A 16325-nucleotide genomic window follows, 5' to 3' on the forward strand; every position below is an offset into this window, starting at 1 on the left:
GAAGCTACTGCGCCAACTTTTGGGATGATTCAAGCTGGCTTTACAAGTAGCAAGATTTCTATCTTGATAAATATAAACCTGTTTCTTTATTGTAGAAATAATGAGAATAAATAGGTCACTTGAAAATTTCTAGACTTTTATCATGTTCAGGAAAGTGACAAAATTTGTAGATACTGGAAGTTTTGGTTATCTCTTAAAGAGATCGCGACATCATTGTACAATTTTTTATATTTTCTGCCATATTCATGAATTATTAGCATATACCTTGATCCCAGAGCTTTACACAGGGGTTAAGTGGATACTTCATAAACATGAAAGTCCTGATTATACCAAAAATAGTCATAACAATTATTCTGCAATTAATTATATAGACAAAAAGATGCAATCTGCAGGCAAATTAGAACATAATAGGAGTATTAAAAGTTATATTAATAATGGAGAAGTAATAAGCACGGGTTCCTTAATTATAAATGACTATATTGGTATTTCTGAAACAGATAATAGTAGCAGTGTTGATGAAGACTTAAGAGTTTTGCATAATACTGATAAATTAAAACATGAAGACTTAGAACTTATTAAGCATGATACTGAATTAAATGAGCCAATTACCATTCCTACGTTAGGTATATCACGTTTTTATCATGTTGGAAACATGGCATTACGTGTTTTAGGTGGTACGTTGAGGAACACCTACAAAGACTACATGAATGGAAAAGGAATATCATTACGCAACAATATTATGTGTGAAGAAAATGCTATAATTATAGGACAGACATTAAGACGACTCAGGGGCGCAGCATTGAAATTTGGTCAAATTTTGAGTTTACACAATCATTATATACCTAAAGTACTTTCTGAAAATTTATCTTTAACTCATAATAAAGCATATGAGATGCCTATAAAACAGCTATATTCTATACTAGAAAATGAATTAGGACCAGATTGGAAAGAACATTATTTTGAATATTTTAGTGAAATCCCTTTTGCTGCTGCTTCAATTGGTCAAGTCCACTATGGAAGACTCAATCCTACCTTTTTAATGACAGATACCTTTGGGATTTCTGAAGGACATAAAATTAACTTAGAGGTAGCTATAAAGGTTCAATATCCAAATATTGAGGGATGTATACGAAGTGATTTAAACTCACTTTTACTTTTGTCTAACTATACTTCTATATTTCCAAAAGGTCTGTATATTAAAGATTTGATTAAAGAATTACAGCTAGAATTAATTGCTGAATGTGACTACAAGAATGAAGCTTTATTTATGGAAATATATAAAAACTTGTTGATACCATCTTTAAATGTTTTTAACAAGCATGAAGATTTTTATGTTCCTAGGGTATACAAACAGTTATCCACAGCTAAAGTTCTTGTTACAGAGTACTTTAACCCCAAAGAATGTGCTCCTCTGTATGACTATTTTGTACATGATAACGAGATTCAAAATACATCAAATGACAAGATTAGAAATAAAATTGCTGAATCTCTACTTTATTTGACTTTGCAAGAGTTTTTAATGTTCAATATTATGCAGACAGATCCGAATCCAGCAAACTTTCTTTATGACTCAAAAAGAAATAGATTAATTTTGTTAGACTTTGGTGCCACAAGAAGTTACTCCAAGGAATTTGTTTACAATTACTGGAAACTTATTCAATATGCTGTCGAAGGTGATATTGATAGTGTTAAAAGTCAAAGTATCCAATTAGGATTTCTCACAGGTTATGAGCAGGATGATATGATTAAGGCTCATACATTGGCAGTAATGAAGGTTGCAGAACCTTTCGTTGATACAAAATCTAATGGAATTGCAAATGCTTACGATTTCTCAACATGTAACGTTATAGACTATGTTGCTCAGACATTTCCAAAAGTTATTAGTTCAAGAGAAAATCCTCCTCGCCCGGAAATATATTCTCTTCATAGGAGATTAGCTGGATGCTTTGTACTGTGCAATAAACTTGCAGCAAAAGTGAATGCATCAGAAATATATAGACGTGTAGTTGAAGAGTTTAGAAAAAGTTTAAGAATTAGCTAGCTCCAAAAATAATAACTTAACCAATAAAAAGAGCTATGCATTTTGAATAACAGCAGCTAAACAAAAAATAGCAATAGAATATAGTGAATAATAGAAATATACATGTAGACTTTAATGCTTAAATATCTCAAAAATATTTTTAATTTAGGAAGTTAAGCATACTTAGATAATTACATATGAAAAATACTTTACTAAGCATATGATAACTGTATGTGTCAGAGTAATACATGAAAATACGAATTTACTTTGTCCAAATAATTTATTTCACTGTATAGTTGAACAAAAAATTAAATTGCAGGATAGGCATAATAAAAAGAAGATCCAATTTTCTACAAGAAAAGCACTTTATGTAACCTTGAACAATATCCCAAATACTATCCCTTGTAATGTATCCTGAATCAAAGATGTAGTTTGCCAAATCATTTTGATTATTAGTCAAATCTGAAACCACCCTGTGGAGTATCATTTGCAAAGGAAAAATTAGCTTGAGGAGCTGCTTGAGCTTCCTCTGCTTCATCTTCATATTCATATGGGAAATAAGAGACGATAATATGAAACGCCTTTTCATAAATAGCTTTTGATGGAGCTTCTTGGAGTTTTTCAAGCCTAGATAAACCATATGCTTGTTCAACCAAGGTACAGAAGGGATTCTCTGGTAATCCACGTTCTTGCTGTCTAAGAGTTCCTACCTTAAGAATATTTTCAATAGCTTCCAGAGCTACTTCAATAACCTTAACATCTTCAATAGCCAATAAATCACATAAAGGTTTTGTTATACCGTAATTAACAAGAGTTTCTATTTGTTGAGGAGTTCCACCAGTTGTAGCATTGGATATTGCCCATGCAGCTTCCTTTTTCACGTCGAACTCCGCTGTATTAAGTAGATTAACTAAAGGAGTAATTAGACCATTATCTATAATCTCCTGGATTTGCTCCTTATTCCCAGCAGTAATATTGGAAATAGTCCAACATGCTTCCTTCCTAATTACCTTCTTTGGAGATGACAAAAGTTGTAAAAGGTATTTCACTACTCCACATGACAAAACCATTTGGGTTTGCCTATCATCCCCAGTTACAAGATTCCCTACACATCTTAAAGCTGGAGTTTGTACTAATGGTGAAGGATGACCTAGTAGTTCTACTAGACGAGGACATGCATCACTACGCAAAACAGCTTCTATTCTATCATTAGCTCCATCTGAAATATAACTTAAGGCCCAACAGGCATCAGTCATTACCTCCAAATCTGAATAATATAATAAGCGACATAATATTGGTAAAGCAGAAGATACTAGTTCAAATGGAGGAGATGGACGACCTCTGCACAAATTATTCACTGTCCAAGTTGCAGTTCTTAAAATACTTGTCTTTCCGCTAACTTTATTTCCAGGTGTAGAATTTTGTAAGGCTGACATATTCCCCCCATCAATAATACCAGCCTCTTGGGCAATCAAATGTAGTATTGGGGGTAAAGCTCCAGTCTTGAGAACTAAGTCACGACAATTCGCAGAATCTCCAGCAATATTTCCCAATGTCCAAATTGCCTGTTCTTTAACCTCTAGTTTAGGACTGTTTAGTAGCTCAACACATTTAGGAACTGAACCATGGCGAACAACTTCACATGTCTGTTCTGTTGTTCCTGATGAGATATTTGTTAAAGTCCAAGCTGCTTCAAACTGTAGATTTGGATGTTCATAATCTCCTAAAAAATAAACTAATCTTGGGATTACACCAGCATCAATTACAGCCTGAATAGGTGGATTATGCTCACGAGATAAAAGCCTTCTTAGTCCCTGAGTTGCTTCAAATTGAATATTAAAATCTTCACTCATCAAACCTTGTGCTAAGCTAGGTATATGCTCAACTCCATATACATTTCCAGATACTGCACTGACATTCCCACCTGTTGCATTTCCTCCAGCATCACTCAAATTACCAACTTCACTTGCTTGACGTCTCTTAATTAATTGTTCGTCACGTTGCTGCTTGCGAATTTGAGCTTGTTGCTCCTCACGCTTTCTACGGGGATCATCGAATGTCTTCTTATATGCCTTCTTGTGAGTTTCCAGTTTATCCATACTCTTTAATTATAAACAATTCTAAATATTGCAATGCTAGTATAAACCCACAAATCCTAAGGTTTGTAGAAAATTCCGTCCAATATATTAATATACAATATATTATGTACAGTGCGGTATACCCTATAACCGGGAGTTCTAAGAAATCTATTGGAAAGGAAAAAAAAACTTAATATTCAAATAAACCTAGAGCTCTATTGTTACATTTGTTATAGCATAACATAGACCTTCATATACAAACCTTTAGAGATTTATAGTAAATGTTATAATCTAGTGACCCCTAACTTGCCTGTATTTTTAAGTAAAAAATATTGCAACGGAAAACTCCCACCGCCAACTGCACAGCATCTTCAGTATACCGCAAAGTATTAAGTCTAAAACTTGTATGGCCAAATTCCTTCTTGAATACTCTGCAATATTTTATGCTGTGAAATTTGCTTGAGAACCAGAATAAGTATTAAGTATGAGTGATATGTCAACTATAAGTGGTCGAATGGGTTCCTTTCTATTAAAGGGATGGATAATGCTAGGTGATGCTTGTCCTTTGGTAGGTCTTACTTTAGCATCAAGAGTAATAAAAGTATTCCTATTAAAATATGTATATATGTGTCCTTTTTAGTGTGAAGAGGTTCCTTTATTAGAAGATCCATCTAATGGGTCAAGATATTGTATGAAGTGTTCGCCTCCAGTATCAGTGGACAATAGACAAACAATCCAAAAATCAAATTTGCAACATACTGCCAAACCATGTGACTCTTCTGAATCTCCTATATCTTTTACAAGTATTAAAAATGATCTAAATACAATGATAAATGGCTTAGCAAGTATTGGTTCTATAACAGTAACTGATGTAACACTCAGCACAGTAGAAAGGTAAGTAATTAGATACTACAGCTAATAAATTTTTGAATTTAACCGCAAAATTGTAATTACTGAAATTAAGATTTTATTTTAAACTTTCTGTATTTATAATTTAGAGTTCAGATTATCTCTGACATTGCCAATGCTTTAGATAAATTATTGACAGTTTCAAGTAGAACATAGAGATTGAATTGTTAGTCGTAAGATATATTTCAACTAATATTTGACCTTATATTACAAGTATGTTCCAATCTCCTATCCTTCTCTTTGTTGAGCTGCCTTAATAAAAGCTTCTTCAACTTTTCGTCTAACATCAGGTTTCTCGTCTTCTCTTCCTAGGTTTGCTGTATTTGCGACATTCTGAAATATAGATCCAAGCTCAACCAAAGCCATCGCTCTTTGTTTCCTAACATTAATATCTACTCCCATATCCTTCACAAGTTTCTTTGATATAGTTCTGATAGTATCTTCAATATCCATGAGTGTAATCTGCAGCATTGTCTCTAAAATAAGTGGCAATGTTTCTTCAAATTGGAGTTGAGTTTTAGTAGATGCATCAATATTTTGCTTAGTATCTTCATTGTCCTTTGCATTTTGTCGTTGTTCTTCTTCTCTTTGCATAGCAGTTTGTAAATTTTGGGCTGCCATAGCTGTCCTAATAGCTGTAGATGCCATTTTCCAAGCTGAAGCTACACCTCTTGTTTTAGCTTGGAATTTAGCATAGCGCCCTGCTATTCCTAAAAATGTGTCAATCTTCCCAAGAAATTGAGAGCCATAATTTTCATAACTCCATCCAATAGCTTCCACCATTGCATCACAGAATGAGTTGCTACATAGTTTCATAGCTTCATCCTTAACCGTTTCACGCCACTTTTCCAGAACTTCAGAATTACTTTTTGCAGTGGAATTTTCAGGATCAAATTCGTTTATAACTTCGGAGATCTTCTCTCGCATCTTAATTGCTAGATAAATGACTCTTTTATGTTGTTGAGTCTCCAATATTTCCTCAACAATACTAGAGTTATTAGATGGTCCTCCGGTTGCTATTTCAACTAAAGAGACCATCTTAAGTTTTCCGACATAAGTTTCTAAACTGTCAGAACCAAATAATAGTGTGAAAATCAAACTTGAGTCAATTACAGGCATATCTTGAGTAGCTCCCAAACCATGTTCATTATATCTATTTCGTCTTTCTGGATCAGCTAATATTTGATAAGCCTCTCCCAGCTTTTGAAATTTCTCTTTAGCTTCATTGTCATCTGGATTTTTGTCTGGATGATATTGTTTAGCTTTCCTATAATATTGACGCCTTATTTCATCTGCACTTGCTGAAGGAGAAACTCCTAACAAATCATAATATGTCGTATCTACAACCTTCACATATGCAGAAGAGGATGAGGGAAAAGTTGTAGAATCACATTTAGAGTCTCCCACAAAGCTTTGAGACATAGGAATAGGACTCGATGTATTATTTTCACTAGGTTTGTCATTAGAGGTGCTTTCAGCCTCTAAAACTTGATTAATTTCATCATCTAAAGAGTAGTAATACTCAATCCAACAGCGATTTTTCTTATCCCATTTCCTGCCCTTATTACTTTCTGTTATTGCTTCTGGAGTATTGGCTACTCCTCTAGCCACCTGGTACCCTGCAACACCCACTGCTGTTACTGGCAAAGCTACAGCAGCAAGTAATCCTGCTCCTATACCTTTAAAGAATCCGGGAACACCTTCCCTAGCTGCACCAACAACAGGTGCTGCTACAAGTGATGCAACACCTGCTGCTACACCTTTACCAACTGTTTTCATGCCGCTACTAAAACCTGCCATAGCATCTTTGGGACGTCTTGTAGAAAATAAACCACCCAATATCCCATCATCATTATACAGAATTGAATTTAAATCATCTCCTCCATCTTTATTATTATTGGATGGTATTGCTAATTGATACCACGAAGCATTCGAAGCATCAAATGATGTGCTACTAGGTTCCATTCCTAGGTATCTTTCATTATAAGACTTTTCCTCTTTATAATCTGCTGCAGATCTATTATCTGGATATTCACCTCTAGTCTTCTCCTGTGTTTCTACATCAGGCAAAAAGTCACCCAATAAAAATGACATTTGATTATGCACAAACTAGATTCTGAACCGAAGTTTTTACAGGTCAATATCATAGCGCCTGATCATTAATAGGCGGTAGTAGCATATTATTAGAAATATCCAATTTCCAGGGTATTCAGAATCGTATTTTCGGCTTTTAAGAGTTATTCCTAGATTATAAATTAGAACTCAATAATTCTTTTATATCAAGGCAATTTGCACATTACTATTTATAGACAGTGTGCGTAGAATCTACAATATATAGAATCCTAATTTCACATATATTGTATAAGTCCTACTATTGTAAAATAGGACCAGATACTTCACTATTTTGTATTTCCTCAATATATTCATTTCCAAATATTATATCTTCCAGTTGCAATTCTTTCTTACTATCAAGTCTCTTTGTAAGAGCTTCATAAAGACTCTGCACAGAATAAAGATATTTGACTTAAGTAGGGGAATTAAAATGAACTTACATTCATTGCTAGGGCTTCCCCTCTAGCTTTGTTATTTTCTGTCTCTAGTAAATCAAATAGTTGTGAGAGCCATGTATTGGGTGATTTATACTGATTTATATGTCTAAAGGTAGAAGTGATAAGCTCATAACTCAAGTATAGGGTTTAAATTAAAAGTTTACCTCAAAAGACTAGCTGGTATTTCCACCTTTGAAAGAGATGATTCAGGTAATACACTTTGTGCCTTACTAAGTAGATCAATATAGCGAGTCCTATATAGGTCAGATATAGTGATAAAGATGAATAGATACAAGAATAAATAGTGTTCTGGGACTTAAGAAAGTGGTCTTACTTACATTTCTTTAGTGACATTTTCAGCACTAAGAGCTATTTCCTCTTTGCTAAGTGATCTAGAATTTGCCATCTCATTAGTTAACTTTGTCAATGCATAAACTATTTCTGTAAAAATACCCAATAAAGGCTCCATTATTTCAGCTTTATCTAGATCCCTAGCCATCTTAAAATTCCCATTATTATTGTTATGGTGCATGAATTACACTGAACTCACAGTGATTAAAACTCAATAAATATTATATACAATTTAGAACTCGGTTAAAAATTGTAGCACTTAATTCTCACATTATCCGCTGGACCGGCTATACTACTACGCAATAATCAATAGAGACACCAGCAAAGAACAAAGGAAATTGTACATTAACAAAAATTACTACATAAAAACTTAAGAAAAGATAACTACTTAAACTCCCGAAGATATCCTAGAAATTAGGAATTGTATAAATCTAGTAGCATAAGCTTCAGGTTTAATTGCAGATATTCCTGTAGAGGATCCAAGCACAACTGTCTTATACAATTTTTCTGCTTTTTTAATAGTAGTCCAAGTAGTAAAGAAGTCAATGATTCCAAAGTAATATATCTTCTTTTTATCTGTCGAAATAGCTCCCACAAAATCCTGAAGTTCCATATTTGCACCGATATTTTTGATATTATCTTCATCTTGTGAGTTAACATAATGAATCCCTAATAATAATGAATAATCCATAATATGATGAGACTGTAAAAATTGACAATCTCTTGTCACTTGATCAAGAAGCTTTTGTTTTACTTTTTCATCTACTTGTATAAATTCATTTTTATTAACCATGTCCATATCTTTAAGGGCTATAGTTTGATCAGTTTGATGTATTATTGGAGTACATCTTCCAATCCAGCTACCCTTAAGATCATATCTCCTATGAATTTCTACCGGAGTATGAAATATATTACACATCACTATAAAATATACTTTGTATATCTTGTTATGTTCACGAGAGAATAATACAGAGTAGTCATTGTATAATGTCTTATCAACTGAATTAATACATGTAAATAAAGGTTTTTTAAATCTTAGGGCATGTAATCCATATATTTTAGTTATCAGACTATCAGAATTTGATTCAAGATGTCTATAATAATCATGCAGTATTCTCCTAAAAAAAATAGCTGTACTCCTATTGACTGTCTTAATAACAAATCTTCCATCTGCTGAGTAATAGAAAAATGCACCAGATTTCCCTTCGCTACATAGCTCATTCATTGAACTTAAATTACCAAGTACCATATTTCCCAAAAGTTGTTCTGGACCAACACTTCTAATGTAGGACTCTGGAGATATATTACATATTTCTCTGATTTTCCTAAATACCATAGGGTTATAGTCAATAAATTGAACTGGCCTCTTAGAGAAAAATCTTTTAGCAGGTCTAAATGATCTGGCAATTTTGCTTTGAAGAATATTATCCATTCTAGGAATAATAACAAACTTTTCCTTCATTAAAAAGTCATATTCTGCTACATTTCTATTAGGCTCAGAATAGATACGTCCTATTGCTAATCTCATTCCAATCATCATATTTAATACAGTATTCCAACTTCCGTGCCCAAAATATACCCTATAACCTTTTATCATTTCTCGATTTACTAAGTTATGTTTTGAAATTGCAAAAAAGTTACTAATTTTATCATTACTTAATAAGTTATATGGTGATACTCTATTTGTTATTTTATTCATATCCCATCCCTTTATACTAAAATTTTCCTTATTATCAAGCTTAAATTTCTCTTTATGTGTATTTTTGCCTTTAATCTGTAAATTTTTGATTATTCGGATAGCAGATAATCTATTATGTGTAATAGGTAGTACATTACCTTTATTAATATACATCTTCATGGTTGCAAAAGTTGAAATATTATATGCTGAAGGAGGTAATTTAGATAATCTTTTAATTTCCTGTATATTGTTTTTTGGTAAGTTTTTCAAAAGTTCAATTTGGTTTTCTATTTGTGTCTTTATATTTATTAATTGTTTATATAGTATCCAAAGCAAATCATTAAATTTCTCACCTTTGATAAGTTCTTCAGATCTGCTGCATTTGTAGCTAAATGTCATAATATTTAAATCAGAATTTGGTTCATTTTTATTGTAAGTCATCCCATCATTTTTTATATCTTGGATAGATTGCAATGTTTCTTCAATTTCACTTTTTATATCATTCATATTTGATAGTATACTACTAGTTTGATCAGAAAGTGCAGTACTATCAAATAAATTTGAGTTAATCCCTATCGTTGCCCTAGTTGTAATACTATCTAAAGGTGTACTCTTCAAATTCTTAATAGTCAGAGGTAGATCAGTGATATATTCATGATCTGTCTCTTCTAGTATATTACTTCCATAAAACTGCATGTTTCCATTTATTCCCAAAGATCCCCTTAAATTTTCAGCTAAATATGGTGTTGATATTCCAAAAAGATTAAGGAATTCTACAGACTCTTTAATAGCACATTTATAGTCATTGAGATATATTTTAGGCTCATTAGTACCTATACTTAAAGTTGCAAACTTCTTAAATACATTATATATTTCAATATCTGAGTAAGTTGAAATATGAGGACCAGCAAGTGAGTATCTAGCACCATCTATAATCCTAACTAGTGTTAGCAGTTGATCAAAGGTGATACCATCACTTTCAGTTATATTATAGTTACATAACTCAGATTTGTCTCCAAAACCTACACCCATAGCAATTTTGTACGAGAATTCCATCTTCTCATCGTCCGTCCCAGAAATCATTATTCCTATTGCCTTGCATAATTCATAAAAGTCTAATTTATTGTCTTTATTTAAATCCATTGCATTGAATATCAATTGCGACAGAATCCCATCATCTAAAGGGCCCAATAATACACGGAACTTGTCAAGATCTATAAAACCTGCAAAAGTTAAAGTATAGAGAATTTTACATTTAATATTTAAAGTAATAAAACTCGATTAGTCACTTAAGATTTGCTTACCTCCATCAGAATTATGTTTAAATACCCTATACAAATCTTTGATTTGTCTTATTGACAAATACTTTTCATTTCTTATACGTAAAATTAAGCTTTTTGATATTGTTGGCATGTAGTTATTACTTTTTAAAAAAGATGGATAAATTTTCATATTAAAAAAAAATTTGTTTATGCCATTGACACTTATAAGACTCAGATAGATAAGTAATTATATTTTCATGTTGATAATTAGAATACAAATTAAATTTTATCTATTTAAAGTTCATTTCAAGTATTTTCCCGGTCTCAGAAATTCTCCCGGTAAAGAACAATATCTCATACATAAGATGGCTTCTTTATTAACATAAAATTATTAGATTAAGACACAAGCTAAAAAATTCATTTTGTGTAAATTTACTACTTTTATTAATATCAAAATATTACCAGTTATGTTTGGAACTATGAAGAATCTTAGATTACTAAAATATTGTAAACTTCCCACTTTAAGATCCAGTAAATAATCTCTGTGTTAAAGTGGATGTTTCATTTTGACAAGTTGATGACTTTCTTACTTGAGCCGGCTTTTTAGCTGCAATTATTTGATATTGTCCTTCCCCCCTTTCCATTGCATTTAGTGGCACTCTTACTGTCTGGCTATTTACAAGCCACATGAGAATACGACCGATAAAACTATTGGAACTTTTAGAATTCACCTAGTTAATAGAGTTTGACATTTGTAAATATTTTGAGTAAATTTATATAAATAATTTTATATACATACCTTTGTTAAAAATGGTTCAACTTCAGTTCTGAGCGAATATACGACATTCTTTGTAATATCATACTGTTTAGTAATATGAAACCCTACATTAGTGATTGTATCCTGCAATTAATAGAATTAGGAAATTGATCATTATCGATTAATTTTAGTACATAAACCTATTAGAACAAGTAAATATCCATTAAAGTTGCAGTTATTTACTTTTACTTACCTTGATATCTGGCCAAGCAATTGTTGGTGAAATATCAGCAAATAACAACATCCCTCCAGGCTTTAGTACATCATAGGTACCTCTCACAAATTTATCAAAGTGTGGATAGCAATGAGCTGACTCAATATTAACGACAATATCAAATGAAGATGGAGCAAAGTAATTTTCAAGTTCCATACTATTACCAATATAGAATACTTTTTTACCTGCAGGTGATAAATCTTTTCTGTAAACTTGTCTACAAATTTCTATACCTTGATCACTTAAGTCAATTCCTGCATAGGACTTAGGTTCTGCTACGCTACAAATAACAACTGATCCTCCACCCCTTCCACATCCAACTTCCAAGACCGATTTGTTATTTAATTCACCATCGTAACACGATAATACTGCTATATATAGCTGAACTGAATTCCAAACATCTCTGAAATTTGGAGGAGTATCTTTTTTAAGCTTATACTGTTTTATCTCTATAAATTCATCTAACTCCGAATTTTCTGATGGGCTATTAGGTGTCTTTACTGCATAACCATAGTTCATAAATGACACATCTATATTTGAAGTAAACTGAAGTCTTGTAAATAATGCATTACATGTATTGTATGAGAATCTCCAGAACATAGGTGCTAGGTTGGAAGTCATTGACTTTAAATGCCAATAAGTAATCCATAATATAGAAAGTATCCAATCAAAAGTACTTATAACTGACATTTTTTTATTATTATCTTTACAAAAGTTAAAATGTAAATAGACTGCATTATTTCAAGCCCTGTAGAAAATATCCTATATAACTCGAAAAAGGATTAATGTATGTAAAAATATTTTTATTACATTTAATATTCACAACCAAATATATTAATTTATTGATAATTTATTAGGACTACTTAATATTGTCATTTTTTCTTTCTTTATAATATAGGACTTTTGGTAGGCTAAATAGTTTGGGCTTACCTATTTACACTATTTTAATGGTATTGACTAAAATTTTTTACAGTAAATATTTTTATTAAAGTTTATAATACTTATATCTTTAAAATAAAATATACTTGTTATTTTATTTCTAAGTGTAAAGATATGAGATTAGTATCTGTATCTGTATGTATGCTACTGTACCTTAATACTGGCTATCTTTAGAATAAATTACTTAAAATGTCAAGTATCTCAACATAATATTTGCATATTATAGTATACAATTAAATTATAGCTAAATTATCAATACTTTATAATCAAATTTATATTAAAGAAAAATGAAAGTACAATGAGAAAGATATCTTATCTGTTATAAATTTGGAATATTTAAAGTTTTAGTTATAGTTATGACTATTAGATATGCAATTGGTTTACCTTGAAGTATGGTAAAGCCATATCCCCAATATTATGTCGAATCTCGCAATTTTCATGATCGAGGTGTTACACCCGCATAATAGCTAGTATTATCACTTCGCGCCATACGTCCTTATTCATGTCTATTTTATAAAATTGTGAGGAAGGGAGCAAGTTAACGAAACAAGGCAAAAAAAGAATAACTTTAACTTGTGTACTATATATTTCTATTGTGAATTAAGCATTTAATGCCTCAATAAGTAGGTATAAATAATAAGTGTATTTCGTAAGGTTTGTGTGCTGACTTTTATAAGATGAGTTTATCACGTCCAAACTCTTCTAAAATGAAAATAAATGATAATTACTCAAGCAATAGCAATACAAGCAGGATTCGCAATAGAACTAAGATAACTGTCGTTGTTAGGAAGAGGCCATTAACTGATAGTGAAGTATTAAGAAATGATCCTGATATTGTGGAGGCAGTGGATAAAGAAAATACCATAATTGTGCATGAGCTAAGAACAAAAGTAGACTGCACTAAATATATGGAGAAGCATTCTTATACATTTGATCATGTTTATAGTGAAGAAGTAGATAATAAGGCTTTATACGAAGATGCAATTCGTCCATTAACTGAGAATATTTTTACTCCAGGTTTTAAATGCACCTGTTTTGCTTATGGTCAAACAGGTAGTGGCAAAACATATACAATGATGGGTAGTGGAAGTACTTCTTATTCAGTTGGACAATCTATTGAAGGGCATGAACTAGGTATATTTGAATTAGCTGTTAATAATATCTTTGAATTACTGAGTCAAAGTGAACATGAGGACAAAAATGTCTATGTTTCCTTTTTCGAAATATACTGTGACAAAATTTATGACCTATTAAATAATCAGAAAATGGTCACTGCACTAGAGAACAGTAAGAGAGAAGTGGTTGTTAAAGATCTAACCGAAAAGCTTATACAAGATCGCATGGATTTAATGTTGATTATAAGTAAAGGACTTGAATATAGGAGAACAGCACAAAATAGTATGAATGATATGTCATCTAGATCTCATGCTCTTCTTCAAATAGAAATACGCTCCAAAATACTTACTAGTCCAAAGGGGTCATTGCAATCTCCAAAAGCAATGACTTATGGAAAGATGGTATTTGTTGACTTAGCAGGAAGTGAAAGAGGAGCTGATACTGTACATTGTAGCAGGCAAACACAGCAGGATGGTGCTGGAATTAATCGTTCTCTATTAGCCTTAAAGGAATGTATCCGTGCATTACATGATCAACAAAGCAGCCATGTTCCATTCAGACAATCAGAATTAACCAAAGTTTTAAAAGATGTCTTTGTTGGAAATGCCCATTCTATTATGATTGCAAATATAGGACCTTGTTTATCATGCTGCGAACAAACTTTAAATACTCTGAGATATGCTCATAGAGTTAAGGAATTGAGGAGAAATTCAATATATAAAAAAGATACGATGATTAAAGAAAGGGTAGCTAACTTTACACCAACGAGAATAGATAAGAAAAGTATACCACAACAAAGAACTAAATTAATACAAGAGAATGCTAGTCCGGAAATTTATGGTGAAGAAGAGTGTGATGAATACAGAGAAGTAGATGGTGAAATACAGGAATATGATACAAGTATTAGTCCGATGGTGCGTTACAGCACACTTACTGATAATATTGAAAATGCACTAGTATCTCCATGTTCAAATTCACAACTTGAATCCTCAGTGAACATTAAAACTATATTTAATTATACAAATGGCAATTCAATATTTAAGATACCAGGTATTGGATTAGTCAATATAAGATCTATTAGTAATTCTGACAAATTAAAGTTACAAAGATACTTGCAGGATCACATTATGAAGAAACAAGAAGAATTGGCATCTAATCATGCATCTCATCTTGGAATTTTATGTGAGTGCTTGAAAGAGGAGTCTATAATCTTGAAGACACTAATAAAGAAGGATTATGACTCTGAAAACTCACAGCTGTATGTTCAGAAACTGAGAAGTCTAGTAACAAGAAAGTCCGAATCACTAACTAATTTACATAATGAGCTATCAGATCTAGAAGATCTCATGGAGATTATTCAAAACCTTAAAACATAATCACTTTGAATTGCTTATATAGCTGTAGCAGCTATACATATGTATCAAAAGTGTAGATATCTCTTAACTCGTTTGTGCCGCTTAGATAAACTCTCTGTCGAGTCACGTTCAAGATGCACCAGAGTGGTCAAGTTGCGCGTTAGGTGCATGAATAGATCCACATTTTCTAATTTACTTCTTTAACAAAATGGAATCTATACAAGATCATGTCAATAATTACCCAGTAAATATTGTTCAGGGGAAGATATTTGATGGTATGAAGACCTCTTCATCCATAGAAACATGTGTAACATCAACCTCAACCCAGGATATACCACTGAATCAAAGCGGAGAGATTAACTTTGAGAATACAATCAATTCAACTTGTGTAGTCTCAGTTACAAAAGATTCAATCGTAGATGCCATTACTACTGTTACTAAGGAAATCAAAATTCGTTCGCGACTTTATTATACTGAAAGATCACTACTAGTTGGGACAATTGGAACTTCTATAAAAAGTCTTGGGGTAGCATTTAGTATAATAAATGGGAACTATTGGTATGGGCTATATTTCTTATACTTCTTTTCTATTATTCCAACGATGTTCTTTGCCACAAGACATAATTCTGCTAACTACTTATATATTGCTATAAGTCAAATATTCTTGTTATTTGCTCTTGCTACATGGATTAGAAATTTGATAATATTGTCAATTAAGGTCAGGCATAATCAATTCAATTTGGAATCAAAGAGTATTTTTCTAGTATTGGATATTACCATTACACTGGGACTGATGATTGGCTTAGTAACAAATATAATAAATATCTTAAAAATTAGGAAGATATTTAAAAAATTAAATAGTCAATATTTAGACCTGTGTATTGGGCATAGATTGATTAGTAGTTGGATATGCTTTGGTAAGAAGGAATGTATAGTTTCAATTCCAATATGTAGTAATTAAGATGAAAGTATAAGGCTACACCGTAGCAATATAGACTAGCGCCTTAAAGTTAGATATTATATTCAAAGACCTAAAA

General features: G+C 31.9%; 8 protein-coding genes across 8 annotated transcripts, besides 5 other annotated features; 3 read left to right on the forward strand and 5 right to left on the reverse strand.

Annotated features, from left to right (window-relative positions):
• Positions 1 to 142: 142 nt before the first annotated feature.
• Positions 143 to 2041, forward strand: CMU_023790 (ABC1 family protein; the record flags this gene model as incomplete). The annotated part of the gene is made up of 1 exon (XM_002139687.1): positions 143 to 2041. One exon carries the CDS (start codon positions 143 to 145, stop codon positions 2039 to 2041), a length of 1899 nt encoding a protein of 632 aa, XP_002139723.1.
• A 431-nt stretch (positions 2042 to 2472) lies between these two features.
• CMU_023800 (importin alpha, putative) lies at positions 2473 to 4119 on the reverse strand (the record flags this gene model as incomplete). Its single annotated transcript, XM_002139688.1, has 1 exon — positions 2473 to 4119. One exon carries the CDS (start codon positions 4117 to 4119, stop codon positions 2473 to 2475), a length of 1647 nt encoding a protein of 548 aa, XP_002139724.1.
• An 865-nt stretch (positions 4120 to 4984) lies between these two features.
• Positions 4985 to 7126, reverse strand: CMU_023810 (DnaJ domain-containing protein). The gene has a single exon (XM_002139689.1). It carries the CDS (start codon positions 7099 to 7101, stop codon positions 5236 to 5238), a length of 1866 nt encoding a protein of 621 aa, XP_002139725.1. The 5' UTR covers positions 7102 to 7126; the 3' UTR covers positions 4985 to 5235.
• A 252-nt stretch (positions 7127 to 7378) lies between these two features.
• Positions 7379 to 8055, reverse strand: CMU_023820 (uncharacterized protein; the record flags this gene model as incomplete). Its single annotated transcript, XM_002139690.1, has 4 exons — positions 7379 to 7507; positions 7560 to 7662; positions 7721 to 7810; positions 7895 to 8055. 4 exons carry the CDS (start codon positions 8053 to 8055, stop codon positions 7379 to 7381), a joined length of 483 nt encoding a protein of 160 aa, XP_002139726.1.
• Positions 8056 to 8295: 240 nt separating this feature from the next.
• On the reverse strand, positions 8296 to 11037 carry CMU_023830 (phosphatidylinositol-4-phosphate 5-kinase family protein; the record flags this gene model as incomplete). The annotated part of the gene is made up of 2 exons (XM_002139691.1): positions 8296 to 10808; positions 10890 to 11037. 2 exons carry the CDS (start codon positions 11035 to 11037, stop codon positions 8296 to 8298), a joined length of 2661 nt encoding a protein of 886 aa, XP_002139727.1.
• A 578-nt stretch (positions 11038 to 11615) lies between these two features.
• Positions 11616 to 11641: a sequence feature (AT_rich).
• Positions 11642 to 11839: 198 nt separating this feature from the next.
• CMU_023840 (methyltransferase, putative) lies at positions 11840 to 12568 on the reverse strand (the record flags this gene model as incomplete). Its single annotated transcript, XM_002139692.1, has 1 exon — positions 11840 to 12568. One exon carries the CDS (start codon positions 12566 to 12568, stop codon positions 11840 to 11842), a length of 729 nt encoding a protein of 242 aa, XP_002139728.1.
• A 102-nt stretch (positions 12569 to 12670) lies between these two features.
• Positions 12671 to 12698: a sequence feature (AT_rich).
• A 7-nt stretch (positions 12699 to 12705) lies between these two features.
• Positions 12706 to 12734: a sequence feature (AT_rich).
• A 102-nt stretch (positions 12735 to 12836) lies between these two features.
• Positions 12837 to 12917: a sequence feature (AT_rich).
• A 577-nt stretch (positions 12918 to 13494) lies between these two features.
• Positions 13495 to 15309, forward strand: CMU_023850 (kinesin motor domain-containing protein; the record flags this gene model as incomplete). The annotated part of the gene is made up of 1 exon (XM_002139693.1): positions 13495 to 15309. The coding sequence occupies one exon, from the start codon at positions 13495 to 13497 to the stop codon at positions 15307 to 15309; it is 1815 nt and encodes a 604-aa protein (XP_002139729.1).
• A 187-nt stretch (positions 15310 to 15496) lies between these two features.
• On the forward strand, positions 15497 to 16249 carry CMU_023860 (uncharacterized protein; the record flags this gene model as incomplete). The annotated part of the gene is made up of 1 exon (XM_002139694.1): positions 15497 to 16249. One exon carries the CDS (start codon positions 15497 to 15499, stop codon positions 16247 to 16249), a length of 753 nt encoding a protein of 250 aa, XP_002139730.1.
• Positions 16099 to 16148: a sequence feature (AT_rich).
• Positions 16250 to 16325: the final 76 nt, after the last annotated feature.

Source organism: Cryptosporidium muris, genomic scaffold (assembly GCF_000006515.1).
Source record: "Cryptosporidium muris RN66 scf_1106632353999 genomic scaffold, whole genome shotgun sequence".
Taxonomy (NCBI): domain Eukaryota; phylum Apicomplexa; class Conoidasida; order Eucoccidiorida; family Cryptosporidiidae; genus Cryptosporidium; species Cryptosporidium muris.